The sequence below is a fragment of the Mercenaria mercenaria genome, chromosome 19 (assembly GCF_021730395.1).
Source record: "Mercenaria mercenaria strain notata chromosome 19, MADL_Memer_1, whole genome shotgun sequence".
Taxonomy (NCBI): domain Eukaryota; kingdom Metazoa; phylum Mollusca; class Bivalvia; order Venerida; family Veneridae; genus Mercenaria; species Mercenaria mercenaria.
This window is the reverse complement of record NC_069379.1, coordinates 19743836-19759925: the sequence shown is the minus strand read 5'-3', so window position 1 is coordinate 19759925 and position 16090 is coordinate 19743836. Positions and strand designations below refer to the sequence as shown.

The 16090-nt window shown below is 32.8% G+C and overlaps 1 protein-coding gene across 6 annotated transcripts in view; it reads right to left on the bottom strand.

The window, feature by feature from the left end:
- Positions 1 to 313: 313 nt before the first annotated feature.
- The window catches only part of LOC123541764 (uncharacterized), a 62976-nt gene continuing 47199 nt past the window's right edge, over positions 314 to 16090 (bottom strand). For 2 of the 6 annotated variants that reach the window (XM_053530812.1, XM_053530813.1), the window contains exons 28-40: positions 15828 to 16025; positions 15428 to 15518; positions 14425 to 14526; positions 13537 to 13568; positions 9656 to 9723; positions 9233 to 9332; positions 8999 to 9072; positions 8399 to 8549; positions 7947 to 8000; positions 4236 to 4385; positions 3679 to 3807; positions 2964 to 3114; positions 314 to 2303 (exon numbers count right to left, since the gene is read on the bottom strand). In XM_053530812.1, coding sequence (XP_053386787.1) covers positions 2246 to 2303; positions 2964 to 3114; positions 3679 to 3807; positions 4236 to 4385; positions 7947 to 8000; positions 8399 to 8549; positions 8999 to 9072; positions 9233 to 9332; positions 9656 to 9723; positions 13537 to 13568; positions 14425 to 14526; positions 15428 to 15518; positions 15828 to 16025 — 1358 coding nt within the window. In that variant the 3' untranslated portion in view covers positions 314 to 2245. Of the gene's footprint in view, positions 2304 to 2963; positions 3115 to 3678; positions 3808 to 4235; positions 4386 to 7946; positions 8001 to 8398; positions 8550 to 8998; positions 9073 to 9232; positions 9333 to 9655; positions 9724 to 13536; positions 13569 to 14424; positions 14527 to 15427; positions 15519 to 15827; positions 16026 to 16090 lie in introns of those variants that run through there. The other 4 variants (XM_045327357.2, XM_053530814.1, XM_045327353.2 and 1 more) reach the window with 3 other exon arrangements.

Here is a 16090-nt window from a genome sequence, read left to right as displayed (position 1 = left end):
ATTAGTGTGAACGTGTTAGACGCCGTGAGAACCTGGCAAGGATGTTTATGGGCGGAGTATGAACTTTAGAAATGCACATTTTTCGAGTTTGACCCCCGTCCCCACCGCGTCAAAATTTTCTGGACGCAGTGTGGTCTTCATGGTCTTCGTCTGAGAGTGATAAGGGCATAAGTGACTGTACATTATATGCTTATGACATTAAACTTTAAAATTATTGTTGGTCTACAATTTGACAAAAACAGAATATTACAGGAACATGCAAATGTAAATTTGATTATGCTGATCAACCGGAAATGACTTTTTCCCAGAGAAAGGGATGTTCACATGGTCTATCGCACTAACATAGTTAATGAATTATATAGTTTTACTAAGTGTCATTAGTTCTCTTAGTGTAAATAAATTGAAATGAATACAGCAACACTCACAAATTCTGAGTCGCGAAAACTAATAACAAAGTGAAACATATGTCATTTATTCACTAATACACGCTACAGACAAACTTCGTTCGCTCAAACTCTGATAATTCGAACACCATTCTTCATTTGAATCTATCGTCACGTCCCAACAAAATTCCTTTATACTATATTCTTCGATCACTCAAATTACCGATAACTCGAAAACATTTCGTCGGTCCTGACGGGTTCCAGTAACGAAGTTCCAATGTATTTATAATAATTTACAATTGTTGTAAAGTTCTGCTCAGGACTGTTGTCATTTTAAACATTCTTGATATGCCAGTTACCATTATATACTTAATTTTGACTCACATAAATGCATTCTGACTTTTCTTCTGCTAAATATCAAATTTTATCCAAGGGAGACAACTTTTTTATTTTTTGTTAGAAGAGTGGTATTTTTTTATTTAGTTACTATCTTTAACACTGATTTTTTTAATGTTTTCATTCAATGATTCTACTTTTCACTATATCGTGAAAAAATGCCTATGATACAATACGCGTATCGCAAGACTAATGTATCGTAATACAGTGAATTTCGATATGTCGTTTACACCCTTAATTTCTGACAGCCAGTACATTTGGATAGATTTATCAAAAGCGTATGTATGTTTTTGGTTTAAGTTTAAGCGGCAGTTTTTAAAAGGTGGCCATCTTTGACGAAAGTAGATTATTTTGAGATCACCTCACTTTTGACCATCTTCTAAAATTTTAATGTTTAATTCAGCATTTGCATTTTTCTGACAAAGAGACTTTTCCTGCACAACTTTTATGTAATTATTGAAATCATTCTGCAACACGGAATCTTATGTGAAATCTGTGCAAGAAGAATTATCTAGTAAAATGATCAATAAACATCTCAAACTGGATTTCAATTTTTATTGAATGCATCTTCATTAAGGTAGTTTTTCACTTTCATTTATACTTTAGTCTTAGACTACCGAAATATATTTTCATTGGCTAGCCATCCTACGTTTGGTTTACAATCCTTTAAAAAAAGACATTGACTCAGTTACACTCATAAATATCAAACAGGTTTAGAGAAAGAAGTCTCTATCTGATCATAGCACTTTGAACAGAAAAATGAATTTCCTGTGACCGTTGTAGGATTCCAATTTGTCATAATGTGAGGAAGCTGTGAAATCAGTTACCCTTTACAAAAATGCCTACCAATAACTGAAATACTGCTCTGGTGAGCACCTTGGATCTTTCACTACCAATAAAGAAATATTTTATTTGTCGGTGTGATCTTCAGTAGCTACATAAACATGAAATCACAATTTAACAATATAATACATTCAAATAGTTTGTCCGTTTTACACCGTAATTAATCATAGAGTACATACCACGCGAAATATAAAACAACCTTATGGTAACTTAACATTTTGTGCTATAACTTACTAATTTAAACTTATTGTCAACGTATCGTCTACTTTCGATTCAGAACTAGTTGAAAACACCGATATTTTATTTGTTATGATCTGAAGTCAATATCTACCGAAATATATTTTCATTGGCTAGCCATCCTACGTTTATGTTTAAAAAGACATTGACTCAGCTACAGTCATAAATATGAAACAGGATTAAAGAAGTCTCTATCGGATCATAGCATTTTGAATAGAAAGATGAGTTATTTAATATTGTACAGATTGGACCGTTTTGGCTAAATGAAGTGAGCTTTTAGAAACATTTTTTTGTAGAGTTTTCATCTAAACAAAAGAAAGTTTGCGAGTGTCTAATACTCGTTATAAATAGTTCTCGGTCCATTGCTAGTGTATATAAGACGACGATTAGGGAGGTGAGTACCCTGAATTATTATACCAACTGTGCTCTGTGTCTTCGTAGGGCCTGAAATAGAAACAAGTCATCAGGAAAATACTTTTGATTGTCTATCCATGAAGTCACATAGAATTACGGCAAAACTTAGGTTAGCAGCTCAGAACATAATACTTTTGAACTAAACCTATTCTATGATTTACCGTCTGGGTAGAAGATCTGAAATCACTCGAGGGGTATAATAATATACGCTCAGCTAGGGAAATCAGCTTCCAGAAGTATATTAAGAAAATGACTTCTCTATAATGTGAAAGTAATAAATATATTTGCTTTATTCAATTAAAAAAACATAAACTTTGGCCAATTTTCGGATCAATATCACTCGTTGCCACCTTTTCCTTATTTCGAACAACCACTGTACATCAAGTTATACAAGTCAACGCATTTGATATTGCACTTCATTGCATATAACATTCTTTTTGCATTCAAATGTGTTTGATAACTCGATAATTGCCTTACAAGCTTTGTGATCTGTCTTAAAATTTAATAGACGAATCTAAAAAGTTCGCAAGTGGGCTAAGCCTAAAATAGTTCAATGACATGTGACAACAGTGAAAATCTCGTTGAAAAGGATTTTTATAAATAAGATTCTTAAGTTTGCATCCATACATCTCCGTGCATATTTAGATTATCTATCCCTTGGGCAAAATACTAAACATATAGTATAGTTACTTGGTATGAAGGTCGTAGATAACATTCTTGCCGCTGCTACGGAAATATGGTGCTCTGGCCAGAAAATGTTTGAATGTTGAAAAGCGGTGCAGAAACATTGCCAGAAATTGTATTATCAAAATGAACCCAAACAGGACTATGACGATAAAACCTAAAAATGATATAGCATTTAAGTATTCGACAATTTCCATTTCTGTGATAGTTATGCAAAAACTACTGTAATACATGCAACATATTTTTTAATTCCAGGGCAAATAAAGCGAAAGTTAAAAAGTGTAAATAATAATAAATAAGAGCGATCGACATAATATTCTTTAAAGGTTAAAATGTCTCTAATTTACTTTTCCCTGAAAAGCTTTCGGATGTGTTCAAACAGTTCAAATTTATATATATTTACGACGATAAAATTACAGTGTATGTTTGGTTGAGCTTGGCAGCATACATAATGATGAAAAGTGTGAAACGTGTTACCTATCGAAAGTGTGCATTATGCCATCGTCATAGAGCTTACTTGATATTTGTATCACATTAGGTATTGTATTTTAGAAATAACAAAACTGGATGGTTTAAGCAAAAGAAAATCAAAGTTAACACAAAATTTTAAAATAACTGTTACTTGAGCAATGTTTATTTTCGGTATCACATACGAGTATTTGTTTCTCGCATGGTTTGGCATACACTTCAAAAGACATGCAGCAATACAATAATGTCTTACCGACAGGATTGCCTCCAAAAACACTCAGTAAGTGTCCTTCTTCAGCCAAGGTAAAAATCAGTATCAACCACAAAATATTTGACAAAGCAAATATTACAAGCCAAGTGTTGCGCAATTCACTCAATTTCTCTGTAAAATTCATGAAGGTATTTTGTAACTTCTTCTAAGTATTCGTTCGTTACTTCATAATAGAATTGCAAAAGCAAGGTTGTTTGTACAAAATGTTAGTTTTACGTATATCTATTTAGACACTACCTTTCGTTTGTTGTGCGTTGTAATATAAAGTAATTCAATTAGTCGAGCGCAGTGTATTATTCCTATTTACATGATTAACACATTAATGTCTGTAAAATATGAAGAGAAACTTTCTAATGTGATAGTCAAGCGATAACATTTGATATATTAATAGAAATCTCTTTAGCTTAACTTTGCATCAGACTCATTCAATATAGATTGTAATCATAATCATTTATTAATTTTGAGATCTGTCATAAATCTTCGTAGATTGTGTACATGTATATAGACATGTCATTTAAAGCAAAATTACTACCAACTACCTTTCAGTGTATTTTCTGAACCAAATGCAGAAGATTGTGGTACAAGACAAAGTTCAATCAAGAGGGTCCAAAACTCTTGAAGCTCCACCGAGCAATTCTCTATTCTTGTCTCAAGTAGAGCCGTTCTTGCTTTTTCAATTTTCTTCTCTCCTATAAGATATATCTTTGACCTAAATTCGGATACTTTGGTTTTGAATTTAGCTAGCCCGAGTTTTCATAAAAAACTTTTAGGTCGCTCATTTGTTACGTTTTCCAAATATAAATTAAATTTCATATCCACGTTCATACATATTGATCACGTAACCTTTAACCAAAGCAATAATAGGACCTTCGTATTCCAATAATAAATTACACACATGTGACAATATGAGGTATGTTCAACCGTAAAATATAATATAAATAATTAACAGAATGTGGAGTACAGCGTTTATGGCGACAGTATTACAAATATCTGCATTATCTTTTGATTATAGCCAAATTGCATAACTTGGTAATGATCGAAGAGGCAAAACAAATCACTATTTAAGATTTGAGAAATATGAACATATCTTTGCAATATGATTTTTATAACAACTTGGCGCAACTGGTAAATGGTGTAAGCTCGAGTAGCAGTCTTGCTACAGGTGGGCATGTAACAATTCAGTATGTTTTAACAATTCTTGCATAAAACCTACTTTTTTTTCACTGGACCAGCCCATATATTAACGGGAGAAAACTCGTGTGCAAACAAGGCAATTCAGGTGCTGTTAATACATGAAATTTATTTTTGAAGTGCTTCTCCAGGGACGTATATGTATTCTTCGCAGAATGACATCTGGTATCTGCATCTTGTTTCTTCCATGATAACCTCTTTTTGAAGCATAAAAGATGCAATCTAACCCATAGAATGTTTTGCTGTATCTTTAACCAACGCCAAATGCACTGCCCCACTGTTCGTACTCGCTTTTTCCTTGTTTACTCCTCTTTTAGAACTCAGCGTCGTTTAAGTTTTTTGTAGATAACCGCTAATGATAAAAAATTGCGTGTAACTTGTGCGATTGTTTGTTTTTAGGAATCATATTTATGATTTTGGTAAGTATCAGTCGGTATGTTTTTATCATATTACTCAAAGAATTTATATAAAAAGCTTGAAAGCTTGTCACTACGTTCGTACCCATCCGTACTCAAAATAACTCAAATGTAACAAGGGTGCAGAATGTCACAATATACGCCCGTCACAGCAAATTTGTTTACACTAGCACCTGTATTTGCAAATGGAATTTTAATTTTCTAGTTGTTTACAATGTTGCTTTTTTTTTTAGAAATTATTGTAATTCTTTTATTTTTCTAAGTCCACAAAAAAAATCCTTACCAGGTAGAGATACCTTAAAATACACCCAAAATTTGAAAGTAACATCAATGTTGTACCACAGAAAAGTGGTCTTGGTTTTTCCCTACGGTCAATTATAAAAAAGTTACAATGTAAGTTATTTATAGTAACAGCTAAGGGAAGTTAATCTTTAAAGAGAAAAAAAAAAAAAAAAAAAAAAATCGAAAAAAAAAAAATTCACAAAAAGTCCACACAAAAATCCTTACCAGGTAGAAATAGCTCAAAATACACCTCAGAATTGGATGTAACATGCATGTTGTACTACAGAAAAGTGGTCTCGATTTTTCCCTACGACTTGAAATGAAAAAGTTACAATATAAGCTATTTATAGTAACAGCAAAGGGAAGTAATTCAAAAGAAGGGACCAGTGCATGACACTCCGTCTCATGATGGTGTACAATTGTGCCAAGTTACATCAAAATCCCTCCATGCATGAAGAAGAAATGCTCTGGACAAAGTCATTCTTGTATCTGACCTTTGACCTTTAAGTGTGACCTTGACCTTAGACCGAGGGACCTGGTTTTTGCGCATGACACTCCGTCTCATGCTTGTGAACATTTGTGCCAAGTTGTATCAAAATCCCTCAATGCATGAAGAAGAAATGCTCCGGACAAAGTTTTCATTCTTGTATCCTTTGACCTCTAAGTGTGACCTTGACCTTACCCCTAGGGACATGGTTCTTGCGCATGACACTCCGTCTCATGATGGTGAACAATTTTGCCAAGCTACATCAAAGTCCTTTCATGCATGAAGAAGATATGCTCCGGAAAAATGTTTTCATTCTTGTATCCTTTGACCTCTAAGTGTGACCTTGACCTTAGACCTAGGAACCTGGTTCTTGCGCATGACACTCCCTCTCATTATGGTGAACAACTGTGCCAAGCTACATCAAAATCCTTCCATGCATGAAGAAGATATGCTCCGGACAAAGTCATTCTTGAATTTTTCATTCTTGTATCCTTTGACCTCTAAGTGTGACCTTGACCTTAGACCTAGGGACCTGGTTTTTGCGCATGACACTCCGTCTCATGATGATGAACAATTGTGCCAACTTTCATCAAAATCCCTCCATACATGAAGAAGATATGCTCCGGACAAAGTCATTCTTGAATTTGACCTTTGACCTCTAAGTGTGACCTTGACCTTAGACCTAGGGACCTGGTTCTTACGCATGACACTCCGTCTCATGATGGTGAACAACTGTGCTAACTTTCATCAAAATCCCTCCATACATGAAGAAGATATGCTCCGGACAAAGTCATTCTTGAATTTGACCTTTGACCTCTAAGTGTGACCTTGACCTTAGACCTAGGGACCTGGTTCTTGCGCATGACACTCCGTCTCATGATGGTGAACAACTGTGCCAAGTTTCATCAAAATCCCTCCATGCATGTAGAAGATATGCTCCGGACAAGGTCTGTGGACGCCGCCCGCCCGCCCGCCCAACCGCCCATCCGCCCGCCAGGGGCGTTCTCATAATACGTCCCGTTTTTCAAACGGGCGTATAAAAAGTTATTATTCTTGAAATTTTGCTCCTGTTTACCTAAGTTGTACGTTATATGAAATATTATTGATAATTGCATGTTTGTAATAAAGAGCGATATAAAATTGTTTAAAAACCTTCAGTATGTGCTTTTGGTAGTGTTGTTGATTACTGGGCTCTGGTTATGGATATTTAAAACATGCTTACCGTTTTCAAGAGCAACAGAATGGTAATTAAAATATGTACCGGAATCGTAAAGTCGTCACATATGGGAACAATACATTTAGTCGTCGTGTAATGCTTTTAAGCAAGAATAGCGACAATACACGTTTGTTTTTGACCTTGACCTTTGGTCTCGGTGACAAACATTCCCGCGGGCTTTTGCAGATGTTCGGTCTCGGTTACAAACATTCCTGCGGACTTCCGCAAACGTTCATACATAACAAAAATGCGTATTTTTCCTACATAAACCACTATTGAACAAATTTTTTTATAAAGATTTGTTTCCTGAATTGCGTATTGTGTCTTCAAAAATGACCAACAGGTGCAATTTACCTCGAATTAGAAATTGATATTTTAATAAGGTAACATAGCTTAAAATACAAGTTATTTGATCATCGTTGAAACATTTGCACTGTAGATTTGTAGTTTAGATACTAATCACTTTTAAACGTATTTATCTATATACTATAACCCGTCACAAAAATGCCTCGTAAGTTAATCTATTAAGCAGATAAATTTTTGGTCAATATGGATATAATATTCTATAACTTTTATCGAGTATTAGCGCTACTGATACAATCGTTAACGGAGATTAAATGCATACTAAATTATTAAATGATTCTGTAATATACATTACTTTTCGTCGGTTGACGCATCTGTTCGATCGCATAGAGTAAGCGCTTGACATGACCTAAAAGACATAATACACTGATAAATTATTATCAAAATTTAAATACATAATTTACAAATTATGAAGTCATTTAACAAATGATAAAATTTAAAATGTTGAAATCGGGAATTACTCGTGATATGGCCTCTGGTTATAACTCTTGTTTTAAGAAGTTGACTTAAATACTTCGTCAAACTTTTAAGGTCTTCGTTGATCACACATTTAAGTCATCTAGGATGTTACTGGCCTGTTCAAATAACTAATAGACAAAGTACCGAAATGAAAATCTTGCTTTGGAATAAATGGAAGGTAAAATATTATAATCACAGGTAACAAAAAAAAACCCCAAAAAAAACTGGCGTTAAATTTATTTGGTGCGTTAAAATTAGTCAAGTAGAATTTAGAGCATTTATATAAACCTCTTTTAACTATGTGTAGCTGATTTATGATCTCCTTCTTTCCAAAAAGTTTCAGTGCTTCCATTTCTTCCTTGGACTTTATCGAGGCGTTCATAAAATTTGCTTTATATTGTTCAAGTCCAATTTTGTGTAACCAATCAGATAAGTTAGTCTGAAACAATGAAACAACTTACAGAAACAACATTTATAAAATATTATTTACGATGTAGACGTATAACGTTTAAAAGATATTGTTTTCATTAACACACTTGTATGAAAACGGTTTAGTTGTTAAAACTAATGGACATTTTAAACCGAAGATGTCGTGATGTCTGTAGCGGGTGTTGCATATTATAAAAGGAATTCAGAACTATTATTATATTCAGATTCATTTCAGTGAATGGTGTAATTTATTCTCATTTTACTTCAGAATATCCCCAGGTTCTATTGAATTTTATGTAAGCAAGTTGGCCGTGTTTGTCTTTGCGAAGGATATATATCTGTTGAGTATACTTGCTTATATAACAATTTGAATAACTAATATGAACTCTTAGGGATTGACAATCATAGACCAAACCATGAGCATTACTTTTATCTCAATTATAATCTTTAATTACTTACAGGAATTTCTGGGGCTATTTTAAAATCTGGTAATGTCCGTATTTTCAAAAGTAATGTTAGTCTTTCTCCGTCAGCTGTAAACAAATAGAGCAGATTTAAAGATTTAAAAAGAAACAAATGTTATTCATGTTTTGGTTTACTATAATTAGTGTAATCGTTACTTTTCTACAGGTGTGCCGACAGGTAATAACTCCCATTACATTTAGTAATAGAAGAATGCAAATCTAAACTTACCTTTAATTCCGATTTCTTGCAAATCGTTGTCCGTCATTGAACTTATGAACATCTCATTTTCATAGCCATTCTCTATAAATTTCTCACCGTACTTGTCTATCTGAACATGAACAAAGTTATGCGAAGAGTTCTTGTTTTTACCAGTAGTTTTATGGTTATTTTAAGTTCAACATTTTGGTAATTTGGCCCCGTACACAGGTTTTTGTAATTGTTTATAAAGATAAAAGAGACGTGCATTAAAAGCAGATTTGAAATACTTTTTAGGGTATCAGCTGATTCCTAATATCTGATAAAACTGTATGTATTTTTTATTGAATAATATTCCATTTGTGTAATTAATCAATTTTCAATTTTATGAATGTAAATAAATTTTGAAAACATTGATGGGCAATTAGGTTTACACTAAATTCATAATTTGCATACCATTTCTGCTGGTAACCATTCGTTGACTGTTTCATAATCTTCCGGTGTAGTGTTTTCGACAGCATCATCTAAATTTATACGTGACCATTTATACTTTCAGGTGTTTAGTTTTGAAACAGTATACACAAATGTAACACTGTTTTGATCTAGTTAAAAATCTAGAAACACATGGTGGTATAAACAGTCTTTATTTAGTATTGATATAATTACATTACATACGATCAATATCATTTACACTGCGATACCTAAATTTTTCAGTATTATGCCCTTGTTGTTGTACATTATCGATAGCTTTTTGTTTGTTTTGTCATGTTATTTGTAGTAAGTATCATAATAGCAATTCCTGTCATGAGATTTTGTTGAAATGTAACAATTATCCAAATGTTGGATTATTTTGTTTATTAATGCATGTTTCATTATAGATTTAGTTCTTGTGATGCCAAAATGCAATTCTTGTCAATCAAAGTAACTGCTGCTATGTTGCCGCCCCTTGTATACTATATAGATATACGAATAATCATAGTACTGAATAATCGTAGATCACTTACAATAGCCTCATGGAACATCCTTGGGTTTGACCGGGAAGAATTTGATAGTTTCGATTACAGTTATTTCGATATTTTTGTTTCATGTGAAAAAATCGTCTTGATGACTCCTCAGTTCCAAACCCTAATTGCAATTATATACATTCGCCCGCAAGAAAGACAAAAAAAACGGCGACGACCTTCAGGCTAATAATTATATACACAAAACACAAATTTTTAAGTGGGAATATCAAACGTGTTCAGTAAAGATATTAATATCATTATTAAACTGGAAAAGTCATTTTTTAACTTTGACAAAGATATGTATCTAATAAGTTTCTACATACGACCATTTAACAGTTCTAATGTAATTGAAAATGAACAAACGTGGAACCTACGAAGATGTAAAGTAGAGCAATGTAGTCAACATGGAAACGTGATACTTACGGGAGGCCTAAATAGTAGAGTTTACAAACTGTAAGATTTTGTACAGCTAGATGGACATGGACCAGATAATGTCCTACTCGATGACTGTAGTATACATGATTACTTAGCCCGAAATACACAAGATAATACATAAAACATTTGTCAAATTTTGTATCAAATCAAACATGAGAATACTAAACGTAGATGTACTGTGGACGCATTGGGACACTGTGTATATTTTGGTCCCTCGGGAAGTAGTTGTGTAGATTATTTTGCTGTTTCTACTAGTATTTTATGATGTTATATTTTTTTAATGTTTTCCCACCAAATGAATTATCTGATCATTCAGTTATCTGAATGGGCATAAAATGCAAGATCAACAAAAATGTCAATACAAAATCACCAAACTATGACAGCGAACAGTTACCAGGGAAATTTATTTGAAATGAATTAAAGCACAATACTTACAGGTAATGCAGGATGACGAATATCAAAGTTTAACAGATGACTTCCTATGTTTCTAAATAACGATACCACAGTACAATATGCAACTGACAAACTAAATAGTGTTAAATTATAATGGTAGCAAACAAGAGTGTTAATTTGAAACATTATTCGAAGAAAGCCCGTAGAACTAAAGCAAAGAAGAGTTGGTTTAACCATGACTTTTCAATAATACGTAGATAAATTAGAAAATTAAGCAAATGAATGTTTCAATACTCAAATGATAATGATATAAGGATCAGTTTCCATCATTTAAAAAGACAGTACAAAGTAGTGCTAAGTTACAGGAAAACTAGATTTATAGAAAGTGACGTATCTCAACTAAATACCCTCCATACAACAAATCCAAAACAGTTTTGAAAAGTACTGGATACACTTCAAGAAAAGAAAAATGATACAAAGCCATTCCCATCGATGATTCGACAAGTATTTCAAGGAATTACATAAAGATGATTCATCAGCAGAATATAATTTAATTTAAGTAACTAAGAAAACAAACTGAATAAACTAAAATAGACTACCCATTGAGATCAACCAGTTACTTTCAAATATGCAGGCTGGGTTAAGACCTGGTTATCGAACAACATATCACATTTACATATTTAAAACAATTCTAAATAAATACCTCCAAAAACATTAAAAAAGTCTGATTTTACTGCATTCGTTGACTTTTCTTAAGGATTTGACTTTGTTTGGAGAGCCGGCTTATTCTATTAAATGCTAAATATGGGGCATTAGCGGTAACTTTTAACGATTAATAAAACGTATGTACTGTAACACTAGGTTTGCCATAAAGAAGGAAGGTATTTTCGGCAGCCCGGACTTAAGTCAATCACCTTATGTATGCTGATGATCTGCTTATATTATCAGAAAGTAGTTCTGGGTTGAAAAAATGCCTTAATAATTTAGAAACATTTTGTGTTCGTTGGAAACTTGATATAAATATCCCTAAGTCGAAGATCTTGCTAATGAGTAAACGTAAACTTAACAAACAAAGGTTTCTGTTTCAGACTGGGAACCAATATCTTGAGATAATAGACGAATACAAACATCTAGGAAAAATTTTATATTTTAATGGAAACATTAAACAAGCTGCAGAGAATGTCTACAACAAAGAACTTAAAGTATATTTTGCCTTGCGGCGAAAACTTTCAAATGGAGAAAATGATGGTATGGAACTAAGCCTTACGTTATTCGACTCAATGACAAGGTCAGTGTACAAATACGGATCAGAAATATGGATAAGCGATTTGGCGTTAGTAAACAGAATATTGACCAATATCCTTTTGAAAAAATATGCAATAGATTTTGTAAATGTACACTCGGAGTGTACTCAAGCTAAATGTGAACTGGGTATATTGTCATCCGTAACATATATGCCGAACAAACGCTCAAATTGTATAAGAGAATTCGTGAAAACACGTCAAATAAACTACTTATGGATGTTTTCAAATGAGACGAAAAGTTACAGGCTAGCGGATCTTAGTTATTATATCTCAACTCCATAAAACATATGAAGGAAAGTTTTAATATTGAAGGTAAAATACGGACAATACGTCAGTCAAAACTGTTGTAAATAAAAACAGGAAACAAAACACGTTAAACCTCATCCATCACCTTCGAAAGCCCAAGGATGATAAACTAAACTTCTCTGCTAATACATACGTTTCAGTTACAAACATATCTCACAACAGGATTATCTAAGTCAGTAAAAAAGCATTTAACCGCGCTAATGATCTCCAGCCATAAATTACAAATAGAAAGAGGTAGATATACGAGGCTCAAGACACCAAAGTCATAAAGGCTTTGCTCGGACCGCAATATAGTTGAAGACGAAATGCATGTTTTACTTGATCACAGAAGAGTTAATAACAGAGAAGAGTTATTTGATTCGTTATATATCACAATCAGTGACATACAGTCTAATTAACAAGAGATAATTAACAATATTTGCAATCCTGGTAACAAAGTAAGGACAGAAAAATATGTTCCTTTATATCAATGAATATGATTTAGATACCTGAGTATTTACTACTACATGTATTGAAAATTGTTCATGTGTTTTGGGTGTTTTTTATGTGTTCGTTTACCATGTTATGCTAATGGTATACTAATGCTGTTTGCTCAGTATATGCCCTGGAAAACACTGTTCTGTGTATCAGTTTAGTTCTAATAAATAATATGTATTTGTAAAACTATAGAGATTTTTACAAAACAAGCTTTGAAAACAAGCTTTCGCAGGAAGGTTAATAATTTAAGAATTAATATTAGAACAAACGCGCACAACCACGCACATGCACACGCACACACACTTGTATTTACTTCTTTTTAAGAAGTTGTCATGCCTAACCCAGGTGCAAGTCTTTTATGTAAACAATAATCTGTTAAGTTTGATCATACAATATATAGTAAAATAAATTTATATACTTGTGTCTGATGTTTCCTTGCCGCCTGTCTTACTGCAATATAGAAGAAAATATAATTGAAATTATGACTGAATATAAAAAGGCAGAACGGCGAAAGACAATCCATTGTTTTACTACAAATACTAAATAAGCACGAGTGGTTATCCGTATTATAATTATTGTTAAATACAACTTCTTGCTTCCTGTTATCTATGAAATGATACCAAATATTTCCCTGAGAGGACTTATCTTGTTTGTATCGAATACATTCTAGCTTTAAATTTTCATTATTACCTTGAACATAATTCCAAAACATTGTGTATTTTGTTAATTCTTTAAATACCATGTTTTCAACTGATGAAAGCTAATTTCGCTACGACATAATCTATAACAGGTTGTTTTTCCCTTGATACATGTTTAAATCATATGTATGTTATAGTTAGATAATAAAAAAAGTGGAAACATAATTAGTCCGACTTTTTTTCTTCACTGCACATTTTTTTTTCGTAACAGTTGCAAAAAACGTATGTTTCATGTGATCATATATTTACAACATTTCTGTGCATATGAATAAGATACTGTAAGATTATGATTCAGATTTCTTCAATTTTGACAATGTTAACAGTATCTTACTCGAACGAAACCAATGCAGTAGTAGTACTAGAATCTATACGAACAAATCTCAAACACAATATATTAAAGTACAGACGAGCTTGCGTATTCCGAATAAATACAACGAGCCAAAAATACAAGTAATACATTTTAATGTTTCCTACCAAAGATAGCTAGTAATTTTGCTGTTTGCTGTAACATAAAGTAAAATGGTTATTTTTCTTCCTACTTGATACATGTCTAAATTAAATGTTCCTAGTAATTAGACACTCAACAGTTAAAACATAATTATTCATACGGGTCTTCTGTCTTTTTAACTTCTTCCTCTATTTGAAGATATTCCTTATGTCTTTTTGTTTCTTGAAGTTGGACATTTACAGAAGGCTTTCGCAAGCAACAGCTGAAATAAACGTTTGTTTCATGTGATCATATTTGAAAATATATGTGCATATGGAAGAGATACCGTACAAAGCATGAATCAGATTTCTTAAATTTGACAATGTTTATAGTATCTTAACCAATCAAAACCAATGTAGACGCATAAGTAGTAGAAGTAGTAGCAGTAGTATTGTCTTTTTAACTGACTGGAAGCAGCAGTCAAGCTGTATATTAATCCACCCCGAAAGTTAGCTGGGTCACGAGGATACAATGGGCGTATATGAAAATAATCAAATTCATAACAGTCAGTTAGCTGTGCCATACATGAGATAAGCGAGGCTACAAGTTAGCAGTACAAATTATTATAGAAAACATCACGGCCATAATACATCAGACCAAATTTATACGCAGTGTAGTAGTCGAGAATGCATATTCCACCTAACATCCACCAATATATTTCCATGTGGTTTCAATGCTGCCGAACTAATCTACATATTCGAACAGGTGCAACATTTGCATAACATTTTAGTCTTTCAAATTGATTGCGACTACGATACCTACATATTCTCTGTCTGAAATGTTAACTGTATCACGAGGATAAAGTGACTGAATAGCAATATAGCTGCGCTTATTTATCAACATATCCTCTTAATATTTCTAAATATGTTGTAGACCATGGAGGTAAGAGTGCATTATAAATTATTACAGACAAACATGATTTATATATAGTATATTATATATACAGTACATATTTTGTTGTGTTTAACATTGCTTTCCGGGTATGCAATGCGGTCACCTTTGCAAGTGTATCTTCTTAAATACTTTATTTCTTGAATAATGGTTTCATTGAACGACCTTTGATGACACTTACTGTTACCGATTTTAAATCAAGCAGCAATTTTTTTGTAAACCTAGGCTTTTACCTGAATATCGATCTTAAGTTTTTCGCAATCTGATTTCGTATGTTTGCATAAACGGTTGAAGAATCAGAGCCATATTTTCCCTCCCTTGTTCCTGCAATATAATTCGTTTCACATAAAACAGACAACCAAATAAATTTGACAATTTAACAGCTTTCAATAAGAAATTCGTTTTTAAGTTTTCGCTTCTGGCTTAGCGTTAACAGGTAGTTTCAAATATATATGGAAATCCTAAAGTTCATTGAAAAACAAAATATTAATAACAAGCATAATATTGTACATTTAAGACTCGACATTAATTTAATTTACTTCTTCGTACTCATATTTTATTCTAAGATAAACACACAAAATAAAAAGATAAATTTTGTTAAACAGTTATAAAAATGTGTCATATTTAAATTACCCCAAGATCTGTCAGTTATATTACAGATGCTGTATATTATTAACAACAGATATCCAGCTGGTAGACACATTAGGTACCATATCCCATGTAAAACATATATACATTCTTGCAAGTGCAGTACAGCGGTGATAAGAAATATTCCGGTTACTGTGGCAAGATATACTGTGGGTGTTGATATTTTGATGTCGTGGCTTATGACTGAAATTTTGGACAGGAAAATAACTAAAATGATATTTTGATACAAACACCAACACAAAACAACA